Source organism: Lissotriton vulgaris, chromosome 5, assembly GCF_964263255.1.
Source record: "Lissotriton vulgaris chromosome 5, aLisVul1.2, whole genome shotgun sequence".
Taxonomy (NCBI): Eukaryota; Metazoa; Chordata; class Amphibia; order Caudata; family Salamandridae; genus Lissotriton; species Lissotriton vulgaris.
Genome location: NC_141693.1, coordinates 1,321,930,623 through 1,321,949,220, shown reverse-complemented (window position 1 = coordinate 1,321,949,220; position 18,598 = coordinate 1,321,930,623). Strand labels below are relative to the sequence as shown.

Here is an 18,598-nt window from a genome sequence, read left to right as displayed (position 1 = left end):
ATATCTTTTGTAACTAGATCGCTTGTTCGGTCTGGTTGTTGAAGCCTAAAAATAAATTCTTACAACAATACAAATGAAGGATGATCTCATTCAGAGGAGGTAAACATTTTAAAACTAGTAAGCTTCAAACTAATCAGGAAAAAGCTGAATTCCGAGATGGTTACCAGATTTGTGGGTAAGGACCACATGCCAACGGAAATGCACTAGCAAGTTAGCCTTCATAGAATTACTATTGCAATCAGAAACGAAATACTAATAATTAATGAACAAGTGCTCAAGAAAAATGCAAAAGTGGAACACGAGGTACTTCTTTCTGTTTATTTACATAATGGTACAAAAATATACTCCCAATTTCTCCACCCCACCCCTCTCGGCAGTAAAGCCTGCTATACACACAGAACAGCACTGCAATACAAAAATAAACCAATCGCCTGCTGTGTCAGATAGCACTGCTTCTCAATAGGTGCATGATGTGAGACAAGCCACAACTAAGGCAGCTGCTGGACGCAGTGCCCCAGCCTGGCTCTGTGCTAAATGTGAGCTTCGGTGCCAGCTAGAAAACATGTTGAAAAGTGGTACTGAGGGGCCCAACAGGCGGCCGTGCTCTAGAAAGCTTCCAAACTGTGTAATCAACGTGTGTGATACTGCATTGCCTCGGGTTAAATCTGCACGCAAAATAGCGGATGTAAACAGGCCAACCAGGAAACTAGGAATCATTCTAGACAAACATGATCAGCATGAAACCCCAAGTACTGCTGCAGTCAGGACTGCCCACAGCAGGTGAAGACAGCTCATCGCCAAGATATTCAGTCAGAGTCGTCGCTGCAACCCAACATGATCTCAATTTCGTGGCTGTAATCCAGACCACTGCTCCTCTCCAGGATTGCAAGTGCAACTGCGCACTGCAGAAGGTAGAAGTCCTCGAAGTCATCTTCATCATCCAGCAGCTCTACAAAGTGACTGTACGGCTGTGAACAGAAGAGGAGCCAGTTTATTCCCATGACTTGAGACAGAGGAGACTTGGAAAGGTGGCCAGCTTCAATGGAACACTTCCCTGCTCAATCATGGGCACCTCCCATCCAAAGGCAGCACCCCAAACAAACCACACCACCATACCTCATCAACCCCCACGAAGCCCTACATCAAAAACCTGCCATCCACCACTTATATTTCGACGTGTCTGGTGCAATAATTAGTAAAGTCAAATACCATGCCAGCACGAGCAGATTGGGAGTGGCTAATTTGTTAAAACAATTAAATAAAGCCATTAAGCAATTGCTTTTATTAGGTATACAAAGTGCACTTGTGAGGACAAACTGAGGCAGTTCACATCCCTTCCATTAAATAATGATCAACTCACGAGGAGGATGATTACCTCTATGATGCCAAGCAGAGTCAATATAACGACTTCCTTATGCCCAAAAAAACCGCTCCATAACACAAATGAGTGAAATCTAGATATTGGTTTACTTTACCTGCCCTCTCGTCTCTCCACCACACACCTTCCGAAAAGTAATACAAGACCTTACCATTTCAAGACTATTTTTTGCACCCCCTAACAAGTCTTCCATTAAACTAGGCGCACTGAAACCAGCAATAACTTATGTACTCTCCTACAATGTAAACTGCCAAGCTAGCTCCCCCCTGAACGCAAGCAAGCCAGAACTGGTTTTGCCCTAGTTATGGGTTCACTAGGGATAGCTTGGTTCCAGTGACAGTGAACACGGGACCCACTTAAAGCATTCTGTCCATCACGGTTTTGTATACTTATTGTGTCACCCTAAGTAGGACGGATATGCCCAGGCATGGGTCCCATGCACAGGAACAAGGCTGTGCCCGGCTGATGAGCCCATAACTAGGGAGAAACTTGTCCTGGGTTACTAGTGTTCCGGTTCAGGCTGGACTGTTCCCATTGCAGCAGGTTCAAGACTGATTTGCATTTAGCTGGGTCCAAACGGAGGTGGCATGGTGTGCAAAATAAAAATGATTGTATGCAGCCCCAAATTACTACTAGTGGCGGAGATTAATTTAAGCATACAAAACAGTGATTGACAGAACCCTCGTTGTGTCATAACTCATCCTTGCGCAGATGTACTAAGCCTATTTGAGACTAGCGGACCATTACCTAGACTATTCAACACCTAATTTGCTTTAACGTGAAGAGAGGATCACTAGTGAAAAGCCAAACAAGCAGTACGGGTCTTAAGTCTACACCAAAATGGCAAACAGCTTTGACTTGGGTACACATTCCCAACTTCCCAAATGGTTTGCCCTTACCAGTGTGGCACTGGACCGCCTGTGCTCACGCCGTCTCTTTGGCTGGTGTCCAGGAGGAAGCTCATGCAGGTAGATGCAATCGGACTTGAAGGGACAGTGTCCATGTCCACGCAAAAAGAAGCGGCATCTTATTTTGCTAAGGGGTGAGAAAAAGTAGGTCAGCAAAGAATGCAGATAAATGTATTACCACTACACAGAAGATACCCCAGCACTCCCTCACCACGCTGAAAGGATGAACCACATCCAAGTTAGTTTATTAGTGCCTCACTTGGCAGTTTCCAATTGGTCACTTCCCATGCAAAGCACCCACAACCACTGGCAATCCTTTGCAGAAGTCAGGAATGCTACAACTAAAGATAATGGTGGAACAGAAATACAACTCCACATTTAAACCACTGGAACTTCAGCAGAGTCCAGGGACCATAAAGAACCTCTGGAGGCTCACTGCAGAAAAAAAAATGCCCTCATCTGCATGACTACCTCAGTCTAGGCCCGTTTCACAAGAGAAGTAAAAAGCCCTTATTACACACCTTGTACTAAGATCTGCCAAAGATTGAACATTTGGTGAATCAAAAAAGCTGCAAGGAACCTACCGGGTGTGACCATTAAAGTGTGTGGGTGCAACCTGCTGTCCAAAAAGGGTGGTGATTAAGAGGGGGTTGACAGGCAGCTCTTACACGATGAGACACTCAGACTGATGAAGTTCGGCAACAGATAAGCTAGCTGGTTTTGCAAATTTGGGTTTAAGCCAAATTTGGACTAAATTGGCAGAGATTGGAATAAAACTACCTATGGTATTATATAGTAATACAGATGGGCTATAACTTCTTAGACTCCACGTAGCTCAGGCCTTTGGGCAAAAATTACAACTGTGTGGAGAACAGACATGCTATGAGAAGCAGAGACCTGGAAAGGAATTAGCTGCTGGCATGTGTAGTAGAGTCTATGCTAAGAGGAGTGGTGTGCAACCAGCATAATCTTGGAACCGGTCCTATGATCGTCAGTCTTGGCCCAGTTTCATTAAAATCAAACTGCCAGGCCTTCCGAACAAACCCAAAAAAGTGGACACGACCCATGACTGGCTTCGCTGTGGTTGTGCAACAAGCATGCCCAGATGTGGGTCCTGTGCTCATCGTGCCACTCTAACCAAATTACAACTGACTCAAGAGTCCCCAACCAAGGCGAAACCAGTCATTGGTTGCTTGTGAAAATTCTTAAAGCTGGAAAGTTGCTCCTACTGGTAGGTAACCATTTAGCCTGGCAGCATGATTTTCTTCCCTGGATTTACATGTTCATTGGTTATACAGCAGTATCCAGTCTGGAGGCTGGATTCCCTGCAGTGAGAGTTTACAATTAAAGGGTTTATTACTCGTTGCCCCAAGTCTCATTGTTGGCTTTAATATCCACGGAGCTGTACTGTTAGTTTATTGAAGACCATATGGCTGCTGTGCGTGTATCACAGTTCCAAACATCTTAGGAAGACTAGTGTTGCTCCCTTTTTCATGGTGTAGTGTGCTAGTGGTCTCTTTGAATGTTACTCCTGCAGTCTTGTGCCAGTATTGGATTATCTGGGCTATCCTTCTTGCATTAGTCCCCATCTGGTAGTGCCTTCTTTAGCCAGTAGTGCTGCTACCATGGCTAAATATTTTGAAATTATTCCAAGTGCTGATTTTGTTGCAAACGGTAATACCTTGAATTGATAGTGCCTTATCCACTGCAAATCAGGAACTCAGAGTAGTCAGAGATCCAGTGGTCATGTGGTTTCCCCTTCCCACTCATAAGTAGGATGATCTCTTGTAGGGTAGTCATCTTGAACTTGTGTTTTGATTGATCTCGAGAGTCCTTAAATCTAGCTTAGGTCTTAATGTGTTGTCTGGCTTTGGCACCAAGGAGAGAGGAGTGAACCCTCTGGGTTTCTCTTTGTAGCACAACTTCTATACCTCCTCCTCATCTTGTATGTGTGGTCGTTCCGCTCTCCAATCCTCCCTTCTTTGTTGATACTGTGGGAGGAGTCTTCTACAACTATATGCAATAACCGTGTCTTGCAATATTTAGTATCCATTTGTCGGAGGTGATTTTTCAGTTAGTCTTGGAACTCTAATCCTTCTTCCCTCTGGTGACTTGTGTAAGAGGGCTCCATGTGGAGTCACTATTGTGTGCCCCCCACCAGTGATTTTCTGCCTAGTCTAAGTAAAAGGCTGTTTTGTAGAGGACCTGTATTTCCATGGTTCTATAATGTTTTGCTACTTTTGTCTGAAGACTGTATGCGTAGTGCTCGGTGGAATGTTAGTCAGTGCACCTTCCCTTTTGCCATGTCCCCTCTGAAGGGGGTCTCTAATGTAGGGCTCCAATGGCCTTGGAGGTGGTGTCCTTTTTCCACGTGATGTATCACTTAATCACCTTTTCCTAAATAGGTTGCCTCCTGCGGAACAAATGTTGAGGATTGTACCTCCCGTTTAACGCCAGGGATTCTCTGCCAAGCAGGTCTGTGCAGGGTAGTAGTGCATATCCACTTACTAGCGGTCTACTGCATCAAATAGACTTGAGGCAGGAGTTCATAATTGTTTTTTCCTTTCTCCTGCAGTAAATTGGTCCTCTTGAACTCTTCTGGCAGGTATTGCAAGTCTCCATTTCGTCCCCCTGGTGAGCAAACAGATTAAGTAGGGCATTTGAGTTGGCTATACGCCATTGAGTTGCTGACCTTTCATTTTCTGTCCAGGTCTACCCTCTTGCTTTTCTTGTCTGGGGGACCTCTGGGTGTGGGGGTGTTTGCCCTCTTACAGGCAGTTGACACAAGGGTGTGTCACATTGCCTTGATGCAAGGGCAGCAGAAATCTTTGGTGGAAAATAAGCATCTTCAAATCTTGAGATTATGGCCTCTGCTGCAGTGGTCCCCCTCGAAAGGACACTAGGTAGCATTGGGGGAAAAGTGTTGTTCTATTGGTCTGGTCGGCAGAGTATCCAGGTAGAAGCAGGCTTCTGCCTGCTCTTCCAATTGTACCTCATATGCATTTTCTGCCCGTTATAACTATTGTATACGGCGTTATCTGGGGTGGGGGTGAAGGCCTCAATAGGGAAGGGTGAATTAGGTGGGACAAGGAACAAAGAAGCACCAACAACGTGAACAAAAGGATGGCTGCCCAAACCACACCGGCCCAAGACCGGCAAGTTTGCTTCCCAGCTATAGTGTTTATAGGGAAAAGCAACTTTGCTAGTTTGGCTTTTTTTCTTCAAAATCAAGCAAGTGAATTGCATCAAGAGAGACTTCTGCCAACAGAATCACATACGGGCCAAAACCCCATGGCCAACCAGTGGCGCAGTTCAGGGCTGCTGACTTTATGTACAAATACAATACCATCCGCTCACCTGTACAGACAATCATGCAACATACACCCAAAGTGTTTAAAATACCCCAACATGCTAATCAGCAAGTAGTTGGTAAAAGTAATAGAGCATTTGTCGGGAGCACATTATGCTTTGCTGCAGTGATGCCACACCTGGTTCGATTTGTGAAGGTCTGCACCAGCTTTTCCTTCTCAGTGGCATCGCTAATCCAGTATTTGTGGGGAATGAAATAACTGGATTTGATCCTGCACTGAGGACAGCCCCTAAAAACAAAAAATAATGAATGAAAAAATACAGGTATTAGTACAAAATCCTCAACGCCCCCTTCCCCGGCGTGTGCTCTTAATACATTTCGGCAGCTTAGCATACTGCTATCAATTTATTTGTAACCGCCCTCCTCCAGACAGCTGCTTCAGTTTCACCAACTGAAATTTAAACAACCTAATTTATATTTGAACTGGACCAATTAAAGCACCTCTAAAGTAAACTTTAAAAAAAATCAAAAGTGCATTTTAGAAATCTAGTGCTGTGCGCCCTCTTCCATCCCCCGCCCAAGGGAGTCTCATTTCTTCACATAAGCCAGACCGTTTCGTTTTGGACTGCACTCTGACACAGCTTTGCACCCACTGCTCCCATAACACAATACTTACTTGATGACTTCACTCTGGAAGTCGCGGCACTTGCGCCACTTGCGTATGCAGCCCACGCAGTAAGAGTGGTTACACTGGGGCAGGATGCCAAAGAGACGCTCGTGGGGTAGGGTTTTTTCATACACCTTGTCCATGCAGATACCACAGACCACTTCTTTACTCTGCTCGAAGGCAGAATCTGCATCTCCGTCACTCACCGTCTAAAAAGAGTACAGGTTAGATTAGTCTGGCAGATAACTAACCAGACTTCGCACACCAACCTCCCCTACACCTTTACCCCGTCTCCCAACAAGCGTAGAGCAATTTCCGTCATCCCCACAGCCATAGACATTTGTTGGTCAACTACAACCCAGTATTTGATAGAATCTGGAGAGACAAGCCACCCAAGTGTCAAAAAAAAGGCAATGGCACCACCATAAGGCACGATCAATAGATACCAAAACAGGCCTACAATTTGAAATGGTGTCACTACTAGAGTCCGCACGGTGAACATTATGCGTTAACCGCTTAAATAAGATCTGTTCGTATCAGAAAGTACTTGGTCAAAATCCCACTTACCCACCCACTGAGACAGGACCATCTTAACTCTCCAAGGTAGGCGCCCAGGGTCTTGTCTTCAACTCAGTGACTATAAGATTATGTATGCTTCCATTATCTAGATTCTAGACTATGCTTGCAGTGCACTCTGAAGCAACACTGTTGCGATCTAGTGAACTGCTTTATTCAGTGCCAAATCACCCCAGTGCAAATTAAGGCAGCGCCTTTTGGTTTCAACTGCCCAGGAGTCAGAAAGCAACGTCCTTACTCCCACTCCTCTCAGCTGCAGAAACATGCCACTCACAGTCCAGCAATATATATTTTTTTTAACAATCTGACCCTGTTGACCAGCTAACCTGACCACCAATCAAGGCTTTAATCCCCTTCAGACTCACTCGATAAAGCCTTTTAAGAAATTACCTAGAGTGCTTGTGATTTCTCAGCTTGCAGAGACTCTTCAGCCACGGTGGCTGGAACACTTAAGTCAGCCTAAAAACACCTACCATCCACCAGCAATTGTTGCTTAACACCTACCATAGGCCCCTGCGCGGTCTCCGGACAGCCTGCGGCCGGCTTGCTTGAGCAGCCCTCCTGGTGCTGGTCCTCAGTCTCTGGGTTTAATTGCTTCTCGTGCACAGAAGGTTCCGAGGCAGACCTATAAAGGCTGTGCTCTGGTGCCCTGGGCCCTGAGGGTAGAAAGCACAGGTTCTACAAACTCACTGGTACAGACTATCCAGACTTATAGTGCAATTCTGGAACTGTTACCAAGACCTAATGGTTTTCTTAATGCCTAGTACTTTAACATGGGTAGGTAACAAAGGTTATCTACTACTGGCTTTCAATTAATACATCAGAGGTTCGACATCTGGGGAACTCAACCCCTACCTTTGGTACAGAAAGTATTCAATCGGCTGAAGCAACACTGGCTGGCTTTGAAAGTCCCAAGAAGCCAGGAGAAGGCCACCCAGCGATCAATGAGATGCACATAGTTCATATGAGAAACGAACAGCCTTTAGTTATTAGCACAAGTGGTGCTGCAACTTCAAGAATAGGAATCGCTTATAGCCGCCCTCACACAGGAGCACGGTACTGCTTTGTTACAGACTATCTGGAAGCTGCCCCGCCTACCAAAAACTATTATACATTACGGAAGAAAAAAAAAAAGTTGTCACCCACTAGCTCCACACCTCAATACTCCTCGCTTGTGACGTACCTTCTATCAGTGTGTGCCTTGGGATGAACTCTGCAGCCAGGGCCCAGTTTGTTGAGGGGTGCCTAGCAGAAGTGCCTTCGCCAACGCCTTCTTCATCCTCCTCAAACTCAGTGTTCAGCTGTTGAAAGCTCCTCTGCAGCTCCGACACGCTAGGGAGGGCAGGTGCCGACCCTCGTCGGGCCCTGCCAATGACTGGTGTTGGTAAAAGATGGGGTGAGGGCCGTAGAGGTGGAGTGGGCAATAGTGGCGAAGTAGACAGTAGGGGCAGCCCCTGGGAGAGGGCAGGGTCAGAGCCATGGAACGAGGATGACACAAAGGTAGACTCCGGCAGATAGACAGCAGGTTCGGAGCTCCGCCGGCATCCAAACGCCCCTCCAGACAGTGGTGGCACATGCTGGTAACTGAGGAGACATATTTAAGCCACATTAAGTCTACACCAGTGACCAAACGCATTATTTACAAAAGCACTCTAGGATTCTCAAATGGGGAGGAAAAGTCCTGATCTTTAGAGAAATGATATACCAACATTGAAGAAACTAGCTAGGTCATGAGGATTAGGCCTGGGTGGTGAACTTTGCTCCGGTCTTAGTTTTCGCACTCCTCGCAGAGTACCCAAAAAATCTGCGCTTTTACTTGCCCGCCAACGCCAAGTTGGCGAGAAAGGAAAATCCAAAACTAGACCACCTCCCAGTGAGATCTCAACGTGGGTTGTCTAAACCGTTCACGTTGATAAACTTTCCATTTGTGTTGAGAAAGCTGGCGCCAGAGTAGAACATCTACTCTAGCGCAGAAAGAAGCAGTGTCCTCTTGTGCTGTGTGTGGTGACATTTTCCAGCACGGGCAGGAAAAATGCCAAACACTTTGTGAACAACCTCAGAAGATGTACTTTGTGGAACCCTAAGAGTGCCCGAGGAATTTGTTTCCAGCTATTTGAATTGGGTCGACAGGTCCAAAGCCCCCAAAACCGCAATCATAGCAGACTACCAGGAGGCATTTGGCCATAAAATATCAAAAATTCTCTTTATGTGGGTGAGCCATAAAGAAAGTCTATGCAATACAAAACCCTATGGAAAGCAATTCATTTATCAATGAATGCCAGTTAAGGCAAGAGTCCAACTGAACACCCAAATATCGAAATTCATCAACTTGGCTTATATGGTTACCCTCTACTACAAATTATGATTTCAGTCTTAGGCGGGCCGAACTTCCATCACATGTGATTTGGAGAAATTGATGGACAAGTCACGGCTATTCATAAAACCTACATGGCACCTCTTAAATCTGTGCTGAACCTCGCGGCTAGGCTTATCAAGGACTGCAAACGATTTGACCACATCTCTCCTGCTCTTAAATGGCTCCCCATTGAAGGTAGATCCACATATAAAACCGCCTGCATTACGCACAAAATCCTCCACCAAAAGACACCGACATACCTCTCCAACAAACTGACCAAAGCAGGCTGCACGCAATCACGGAGGAGCTCCAACACCCTCCTACTAACCCCCCCCCCCCTTTCAGAAAAAGAATTCCACTCAGTCACGCTCCTTTTCAGGCAATGCCCCACTTATTTGTAATGCCCTCCCAAAAGACCTCCGCTGTAACCAGTCCTACCCCAGCTTCAAAAAAGAACTCAAACTTCTCCTTAATAAATACTTGGTTTCTAATCCCTCCCTGGTAGCCTCACCCTCTGCATCACCCCACCTAGCTGCTCCGCATATGACCTGCCTGGCCAACTCCCTTTCCTTCTATCTGATCACCTTACCTCCCCTTAACCCTCAGTTCTCTTGCATGTTTTTTGTATATTTAAGTGAGGCTTCCCGCCAAACTGTGACCGCTACTTTGTATTACTCATAGTGTCTAGCAATTGTTTTTTACCTAGATGGCATGTATCCTATGTGGACTTTCTCTATTATTCCATTGTCTGCTTATTCACACTGTACCTGTATGGAAACACCTTGTAAAGCACTCTGATACTCCTGGGTCCAGCCAGCGCTATATAAAACCTCTTCAATAAAAAAAAAAAAAAAAAAAAAAAAAAAAAAAAAAAAACACCTCTGTAATCCCCTGGTGGCCCATGCAATTAAAACAGTATCATCTGCATAAATCAGAGTGGAGGATTGGTAGACCCCCAACTCTACGGACAGAAAATTCTGTTAAAATGGATTCCAGTTGATGGCTATAAAAAATAAATTAAAAAAAAAGGGGGGCGGGGAAAGCAACTATGGCGAATGTCACGCTTCTATTTAAAGTGTGATGTGTATTCCCCATTTGCTCCATATCTAAGTCATGCTGAAAAATCCTAGTGTAAATTGTGCAAAAAGATAACTAGTGCAGGTTCTACACTCATCTCAGACATCATGGACCACAGCTTAGAGCAATTAACTATCAACAGCTGAACTGAGATCCAAGAAGGCCAGGTGGCTTACACCCCCTTTGCCATAGTATACTTAAATATCTGAAGATAAAGATTAAAGCTTTGTTAAAAAGGTGTCCCACCCTGGCTTAAACCCATATTGCAAACCAGACAAAAAGCTGTGCTTCTCTGCCCAAGTTGAAAGCCGATCCAACAGGACCCGACCTAGAATTTTAACCATGAATCAATGAGAGGTGGGTCTGTAACAAGCTGGATCTGATCCATTTCTTTTTTTGAAAATTGGGACAATGACCGACTTACAATGTCAGTGGCTGGGAGCAGCTAGAGTTATTAAAGGGGGCACACAGGTAGACAAGGCATTTATATAAAATCAGGGTAAGTCACCAGGCACTCAATTTGGACCCGGAGCCTTGTTGGAGGAAAGACAAGCGATAGCTAAACTCACTTCAGCCAATTGGAATACAATTATAGGATCCTCCTTACTACCAACTGAGGAAGTCACTACTTGCTCTTGATCATAAATTACCTTAAAATGCTCAACCCAAGTTTGTGGTGCAATGGTTCACGCAGGATTATCATGTTGATCACTACTAAACAAAGGAAGATTTACCACTTGCCAAAAGCTGGCACTCTCGCTGAGCATTAGTAGTGAGTAGATTATCCCCGGCCTCCTCTTTCAGCTGGGTCTTGCGATCCTTACAAATCTAGTAGTAGGCCGCCTGTTGGAAATGGCCCTTTTTGCAGGGTTATTCCCAAACTTTGCTTCTTCCTCCCTAGTTTTCCCCTGACCTGTGGTTGTTGGCAATAGGACTCTGGGCACTTTACCGCTGCTGATCAGTGCTAAAGTGCATATGCTCTGTGTAAATTGTTATTGTAATTGGTTATCCATGATTGGCATATTTGTCTCACCAAGAAGTACCTAGTAAAGTACACAGAGTGTGCCAAGGCTGTTGATCCAAATGCTACTAGTGGGCCTGCAGCACTGATTGTGCCACCCACATAAGTAGCCCTAAAATGGCCTGTGTGCAGTCTGAACTACCATGTCAACCTGGCCAGTGTCCCCACTGACCAGGCCTAACCCTTCGTGTACACACTGGACACCCCTATGGAAGGCCCAAGGTATCCCCCTGGGCAGGGTGCAGTGTATGTGAAAGGTAGAGCAAGTATCAGTGTGGGCGACATGCTATGGTAGTGAATTACAGCCATTTTCGTTTTTCACTATTTAAAGGCTATCTTGCCCAAAAGCTATAATGGGGAATGCGGAGTCTGTATTTATGAAATTTCTAAAGCGCAGGAATCACCCCCGAAGGGTTATCTCCGTGCTATCATTACAGGAAAGCCAGATGACTATTGTGCAGAAGAAAGTTACACCCTAAATAGTGTTGTCTTCAGAAGTTTCCTAAAGCATACAAAAATTGGGACATTTACGCAAGTCCACAGGTAGTGTTCCAAAATTGAGGCCAGATTGACCACCGTTTTGCCGCCAGTCCTAAGCTTCTTGTAACGGGGAACCACTAACAAACCTTTCCGTTCTGACCTAAGATGACGATTGGTACAATAAACTTCAAATTTATCTGCCAAATAGCTGGGGCTTGAGCCATACAAAGCTTTGTGAGTGAGGCATCCAAGGTTAAAATGAATTATTTGGCGGATGGGGAGCCAGTGAAGCGGTTTTAATAAAGGGCCTGCCGAGGAGGTTTTTTTAGAGCCAGGCACGCAGCCACATTCTGGACAATCTGCTGAGAAGGGACTCATTTGCAGATGCCAACAAGGCATTGCAGTAGTCCAAGCGGCCAATAATCATGCCTGAATCAAGGTCCTTTGCATCTAGAGTGGTACCCAGCAGAACACTCTTCGCAGAAGGCTTATGGTAACAGGTCCCCGTAGTGGTCATAACTTGGTCCCTCATAGATAATAACAAGTGAACCCCAAGATTTTGCCACTAAAGTTGGAACGGACCAAAAGACGCAGGTCACCACCTGGGGGACCAAACAGCCTGAGCTGTGCCCAACAGCAGGATTTCAGTCTTAGATGCATTTAACTGCAGGCAATGGTTCGTCATCCATTCTGATAGCTAACATACCTTTTGCAAAACACTGCTCAATATCCTCAGAATCTTTATCAAAGGTCAAGAGCAGCTGGGTATCGTCAGCGTAAGAGAAAGGGTTGAAACCCAATTTCCTGATGCCCTTGGCTAGAGGGGCCACATAGACATTGAATAAAGTAGGGCTGAGACAAGAGCCCTGGGGCACCCCCTTTGTGAGTTAAGGTTTGTGACCGGAAAGGTCACAAGATGGTCTTAGTGCGCGGTCAAGGAAATTGATGAGCCAGTTCAGTGCCTGTCCCTGCAGCCCCACCTCTCAGTTGATGTATCAGCTTCTGATGAGACAGTGTCAAAAGCTGCTGTCAAATCCAATAGGACCAGTATCACTGCTTGGTTACCATCCTGCACCACTTTGACATGATCCCTAACCCCAATACGGGTGGTCTCTGTAGAATGGTTTGGTCTAAACCCAGATTTTGAGGGATCCAAGATAGTATGGCTATCCAAATACTCCACAAGTTGAGTGTTAACAAACACTCCGCTCAGGAAGTATAGTGTTTACCTGCATATCTTCCCATAGGAGCAAGATAGGACATACACGGCTGGTATCCGTGAACTCAGAATTTGATACATCTTTTAGGAAAGATGGTTTTTAAATCCTGTGTTTGAGAAAAATCACTTTTAGAAAGTGGCTGTTCTCTTGTCTGACCATTGTGTGCCTTAGCCTGTTTGTAAATGGACTGTCTGGTTTGTGAGTGACAGGTCTGGGGGATTCCAGGAGACAGAATGAGTCCGCTCAGTGGTGACTAGAGATCTGCATTTAGATGGGAGGAAGGAGTTGCACCTGGGACCTGAATAGGACTGCCTGCCCCCCACAGTGCTGGCTCCACCCCCTGTGGTGAGTCGGGTGTCTCTGCCCTGCACTGTGAAAGGAGAGAGGGAATCTTGTCAACAAAGTGCTCCAGGGCTGTGATTCCTCCCCACAATGCTGGCTCCACCTCTTTTTGGGCAGCTGACGACCCTGCCCCTCTCTCTGAAAGGAAAGGTGAAGACAGAAAAATAAAGTGCTCAGGAATGAACCTGAACCGGTTCTGACCAAGCCAAGGCCTCTGCCTATAGAGAACAAAAGAAATGGTATAAAAAGGGCTGCCCAGACTACAGAAAATTAGAACCTCCTGGAATCAAGAAGGAACCTCTGCCAAGGAGAAAGCTGGAAGACTGAAGGAAGACTGTCCTGCCGTTTCTTTTCTGGACTGACCTACAGTTGCTTTGCTGCCAAGGACTTTGTTGTTACTTAATCCCCTTGCTTAAAGAGATCTCAAAGGGCCTGTTGTGAGCTGGCCTCCTGTTGAGAAGTCCCAGCAACAAGAGGACTTCACACCCCAGCTTTCCCTGAACACTGCTGAGAGAGTTAAGCCCTTCCTGAGTGCTGAATCAGACTGAGGGGCATCTGGAAGTTGTGGCCTGCTGGAGAACAAGAAACTAAGACTATCTGCAAATTTTCATGCATCACTCGCTTGCGGAGCGCATACTCATCAGTGCGCGGAAATTCCTGCCGCCGCAAAGATAGATCTCGTCGTAGCGCCTGTGTTCGCTGCAAGAACAGACGCATCCTTCACTTGCGGAACGCATTGCTCCGGTGCGGGAAAAGTACCATCACAGAGCCCGTCAGCTGGGTGAGATCGCCACACCACTCACGAACCGTATCACTGCGCTGCAAGTATCGTCGCAGAGCCATCGCATTGAGGGGCCACGAGAAGAGAAGATAGACGCAGCGCATCGTAGCCACACCCGAGATAGTCGCATTGTGCCTTTGCGAGACGCTCCCTACGGAACCTACGCACCGGAATCCATACACAGTATCGGCTCCCTCCCAATACAGACCAGATTTGTCGCGACAGCCCCGCTGGACGCAGCAGGCATGTTGCATTGCCTCCCCAAGGTCTCAGGAGTGACGCTTTGCTTGTTTTCCACCTAACAAGCTTCTGTTTTGGAACTTTGTCGCATCTAAAAAGTACTGTTGGCTAAACATGACGCAACTGAACTATTTTCACACAACAGTGGATTATTTTAACACAACCTTAAGAACTCCTTTGAAACCATATTCTTAAACTGTATGTTGTATTTTTGTTGTTTTGGTTTAGTTTAATACTTCTATTTTTTCTAAACTGTTGTGGAGTCCATTTGTGGTGTTTTCACGGTTACTGTTGGTACAAATACTTCACACATTGCCTTTGATAAGCCGGACTGCTCGTGCCAAGCTACCAAGGGGGTGAGCAGGGGTTATCTAAAGAGTGTATCCTTACCTTGACTAGAAGCAAGGGTCCCTATTTGGACAGTGGTACCTACCTCTGCCAACTAGAGACCCCCAGTTCTAACACTACCCATGCTCTTTTCAACAAATCCTTATGTGCTCGCAAGCACTATGACAAACCACCACTGGACATGAATCTCTTGGTTTACAGAAAGCAGATTTAATAAATCTACAAATATTTGTACACATCATAACTTTGTCTGAAGTGTCACCAATAAGACAAATTGAGAAATCAGTAGGACAAGTGACCAAAGTAGAATTAAAATCCAATGGTGGACATCCTCCGGCCCTCACCGGTGGGTAGCACTGGTTCCTTGCTAAAGTGGGTCACATCAATAGGCTTTTTATCCGATAGAAAGGCGGGCGGCAAAGAATCATGGTCACTCATGTCATCCCACAATCTGAAAAGGGCTAAAAATAAACAAAAATATAATCTATAATGGTGCTAAAGCCCCACCACTGTAGATACCCTCTTAGCTGACCCCTCATCTTGGATCCATTAAATTAACCAAATTGTACTGGATTAGACTAATGGCATCACCTTGCTGTGTATGCTTAAGGTGCACCTGAGCAGTGAATGGGTTCACATTCTCCAATAGGTCATTGTCTTGACAGGGGAAACCAGGGTGCAGTTTCACCCTATAACTGCGCTGAACGTTCTATTTAGTGGTTTGGGTGGGGTCGCAATGGTCAGACGTGCACAGCACTACAAAGGTAGTGAACGCGACGGCAGTTGGCCGTCAGCAGCAGCCATGAGGTTAAATCCCCCCCAATAACAATCACAGTAAATAAAGACTCAGAATGAAAAATATATATATATATATATATACATACACACACACACTTTTAAACTAGAGACGGCATACAGTTAATTCCTGGTAACAGCTGCGTTATAAAAGTTTATTACCAGCATTCTACATTTGTAAGTAAAAGTCAGATGGGTACCAAGAATATCTGTTGATTTTTTTTTTAAACAAGTTTAACTTTACAAATAAGGCCCAAGTTGACCAGTGTAGCAAGGCCTCCACTAGTGAGTCCACTGGGTAACAAAAAAAGGCTTTTGCACTAGCGAAACCGTCCAAGTATATACACCCCTGGGCATCCCACATCTCCTGTAAACATATGACTCAGGATATATACACACCCCTCCATAGCACTACACCAAATGCCACAGTTTGTTGACCGGAGTACAGATTGGTCCATTGACTATTTAGTTGTACCAGTGCTGTTTAAATGCAAGTTACATTTTACAGAAGCTGGTGGGGTGAGTAGACATACCGTCTATTAAATTAGTTATATTAGAGACTAAATAGTTCTAATCAGTGTTTTAAGTATCATGTGCATAATGGATAGGTTGTGTTTTGCTGCAGTGCGTGCAAACACCACCTCATCGGGGTAGTAAGCGCTCCTTAGCAGCTGCTTCCAGACAGGGGTAGTGGGGCAGCGAGCCACAATCTCATCTGCGTCCTCATCTTCTTCCAGTCCTGGACAGCAGCAGGAAGCACCCGGGCACACCGGTTCCCCCGAGCCACTCAGTGTAGCGGTGTGATTGGTCCGAGTGTCATGGTTCAGCACTCAGGTGCGACAGGGAGCCTTTGCGTTGCAGCCTGGTGGACAGCCATGCACCGTTATGGAGTGCAAGCCACTCTTCACCCCCACCCCCTTGCTCTGGCCAGCCTTGCCCACCTCTGACAATAGGAAAAATAGAAAGATAGCATTACGTCATTTCATTTTTCCTTTTGAACAGTGGGGGTGACGCTTCTCCGCCTTGGCGGAGGGGCCGACATTGTAGCACTATACAAATCCATTGTTAAAGCACCACACCGCTTGCCATAGTGTGGCTTTGATAAAGTCACGTGCGTAAGGTAAGTTTAGGTCAACCTACTTTTGGTAGTGTAGATTGGAGTGGGAACAAATACCGTGTTGAGGCAAACAAACGGCCTACTGCAGGCTAAGCCAGTTACAAGAAGCACAACAATGAGTGGGAAACTGGCTGCACCTATGTCTTCGTGCAGTGAATGGTTGGATAACATGAGTTGCAAACTAAAGACCCCACTGGAATGGACAAACTATGACCAGATAGCGCCCAAATTGACGAGGCAATAGGAACCAACAAAGCTGTGCATCAACGCTTGCAAAGAAAGGCTAGGTATCAGGGGACCAGGTCTATATATGCGGGTGTATGTATGAGGCATCTTGGATCAAGAGAACATGCACGAAAGCACGGCACCACTGTTACAACGAGATTCATGTACAAAAGGTATATCTAGGGCCTCGGACAAGGTCAAACACCGAGCGCTTTGCATAAAAAAAATTATAATAATAATTTAAAAAGGACTAAAGATTAGGGCAGCAGTTGCTGAGCAAGAAGCAGACTTAGGAGTAGCCTGGATAGCCCCTCACCGGAGGTTACACGATATGATAGATAGATTGTACTCACTTGCAGCGATCTCCATAGCAGCAAAAGCCGTTCTGGAAGTGCCAGCAGATCTGGGAAGACTTTCTGTCATGCGAAAAACGGCAGTTCTGTCCCCATCTGCAAGTTCCGCGGCTGCTGAAGTTCCTGGAAAGACCAAAACGTTACATTGAACGGCTCTTACTAGTGGATCACTCTGATGGCCCAGTCGATCGCTACTATTCTAGTCGGTTTAAACCAAAACGTTTGACAGGGTGCTTTCAAGCGCACACTAGAATGAGGGCGGAGCTAGATACAGATTGCAACACTATGGCGGAGCTCCAGGGGGGTCCCAGCAGCGCAAGGAGGCGCTATACAGGATGTAGCTCCTACTACCACGAATTTACGGTTCAGTACCACTATGGGAGTAGCTGGCTGTGCACATTTCTACAATTTCAGAGAGAGGGCGAAGGCAATACTTGGGTACTTCGGAAAGCCACCTCCCCCAATAAAATGGTTTGAGTGGCGCGAGTTCAACGGAGCCCCTTCCCCACAGGCTGGATCTCCGGTACCTGGGGGGCAACCTCCTCCACCACCTCAGAACTAAATAGACGTGGTGTCGCGGAAGTGATCTCACACCTGCAAAACGTATTTATGTAGCTGGTGGGTTCAGGGGAGACGTTCTACAAACATTTAAGCCGAGGACTCCCGGAAATACTGGATAGGGGATTTTGGGACAAAGTACTTCACTCTAGTATATGTAGGTCCGGAGCCGAAAACAACTCGGGCCTCGAAGAACTGTCCTCAGCCTTGGGGCAAGGATACTACCCCTAGGCGCAGATTGTAAAGGCAAACGCTGCGCGCTCACTTCCGCTGAGGCGGTTTGTTTGGGACGCCGCTCTCTCGCACCACATGGCTGAGTCACAGCACAATGGAAACAAGCGCCCTTCGTAAACAAGGGATCAGCGACGGTGCCTCTAACCTCTACCTCCTCATTAAATGCCCGCCCCCCGCAGCCTGCCCGTACCTGCAGGGTACCCTGGACGCGGCCCCGAGCCCGGACACTCCCGCTGCTGCAGCTGCCATGAGCCCCGGCTCCATCTTGAACAATCCCAATGACACACACACAAGACACTGCGCCCGCGGTTATTTATCGACCCCAGACCAGCCCCCGGCTCGGCAGCCAGTGAGAGCCAGGGAGCAGCCCCTCTGGCAGCAGGCTGGGGGAGGAGCCGCTGAGCCCGGGAGTTTTGATTAGGAAAACGAAGGAAGATCTGGAACTTGGAATTGGAGAGAGTGGGGTAGGTCGACTGCAGTGGGCAACACTGGAGAGAGCCACCAGACCACAGCATTCTGGGAAATGTAGTCCTGCTGTCTATATAGACATGCTACGGCCTAAGAAATCTGGGAACTACAGTTCTTCTGTAACGTAAGGTGCTACTTCCAACA

General features: G+C 46.4%; 1 protein-coding gene across 1 annotated transcript; it reads right to left on the bottom strand.

Annotated features, from left to right (window-relative positions):
• Positions 1 to 304: 304 nt before the first annotated feature.
• On the bottom strand, positions 305 to 18,339 carry LOC147712538 (uncharacterized). Its single transcript, XM_086923240.1, has 8 exons — positions 18,177 to 18,339; positions 17,195 to 17,317; positions 8,023 to 8,423; positions 7,344 to 7,495; positions 6,273 to 6,472; positions 5,775 to 5,885; positions 2,278 to 2,413; positions 305 to 968 (listed from the first exon to the last, which is right to left on the bottom strand). Exons 1-8 carry the CDS (start codon positions 18,248 to 18,250, stop codon positions 807 to 809), a joined length of 1,359 nt encoding a protein of 452 aa, XP_086779366.1. The 5' UTR covers positions 18,251 to 18,339; the 3' UTR covers positions 305 to 806.
• Between the last annotated feature and the right edge of the window lie 259 nt (positions 18,340 to 18,598).

Excerpts from the sequence above, each read along its gene's own strand:
- LOC147712538 (XM_086923240.1), bottom strand. The coding sequence starts at position 18,250 with ATGGAGCCGGGGCTCATGGCAGCTGCAGCAGCGGGAGTGTCCGGGCTC. Across the intron at positions 7,496-8,022 it reads AAGGCACACACTGATAGAAG|GGCCCAGGGCACCAGAGCAC; the intron begins GTACGTCACAAG and ends TTCTACCCTCAG. Across the intron at positions 2,414-5,774 it reads ACCTTCACAAATCGAACCAG|CAAAATAAGATGCCGCTTCT; the intron begins GTGTGGCATCAC and ends CTCACCCCTTAG.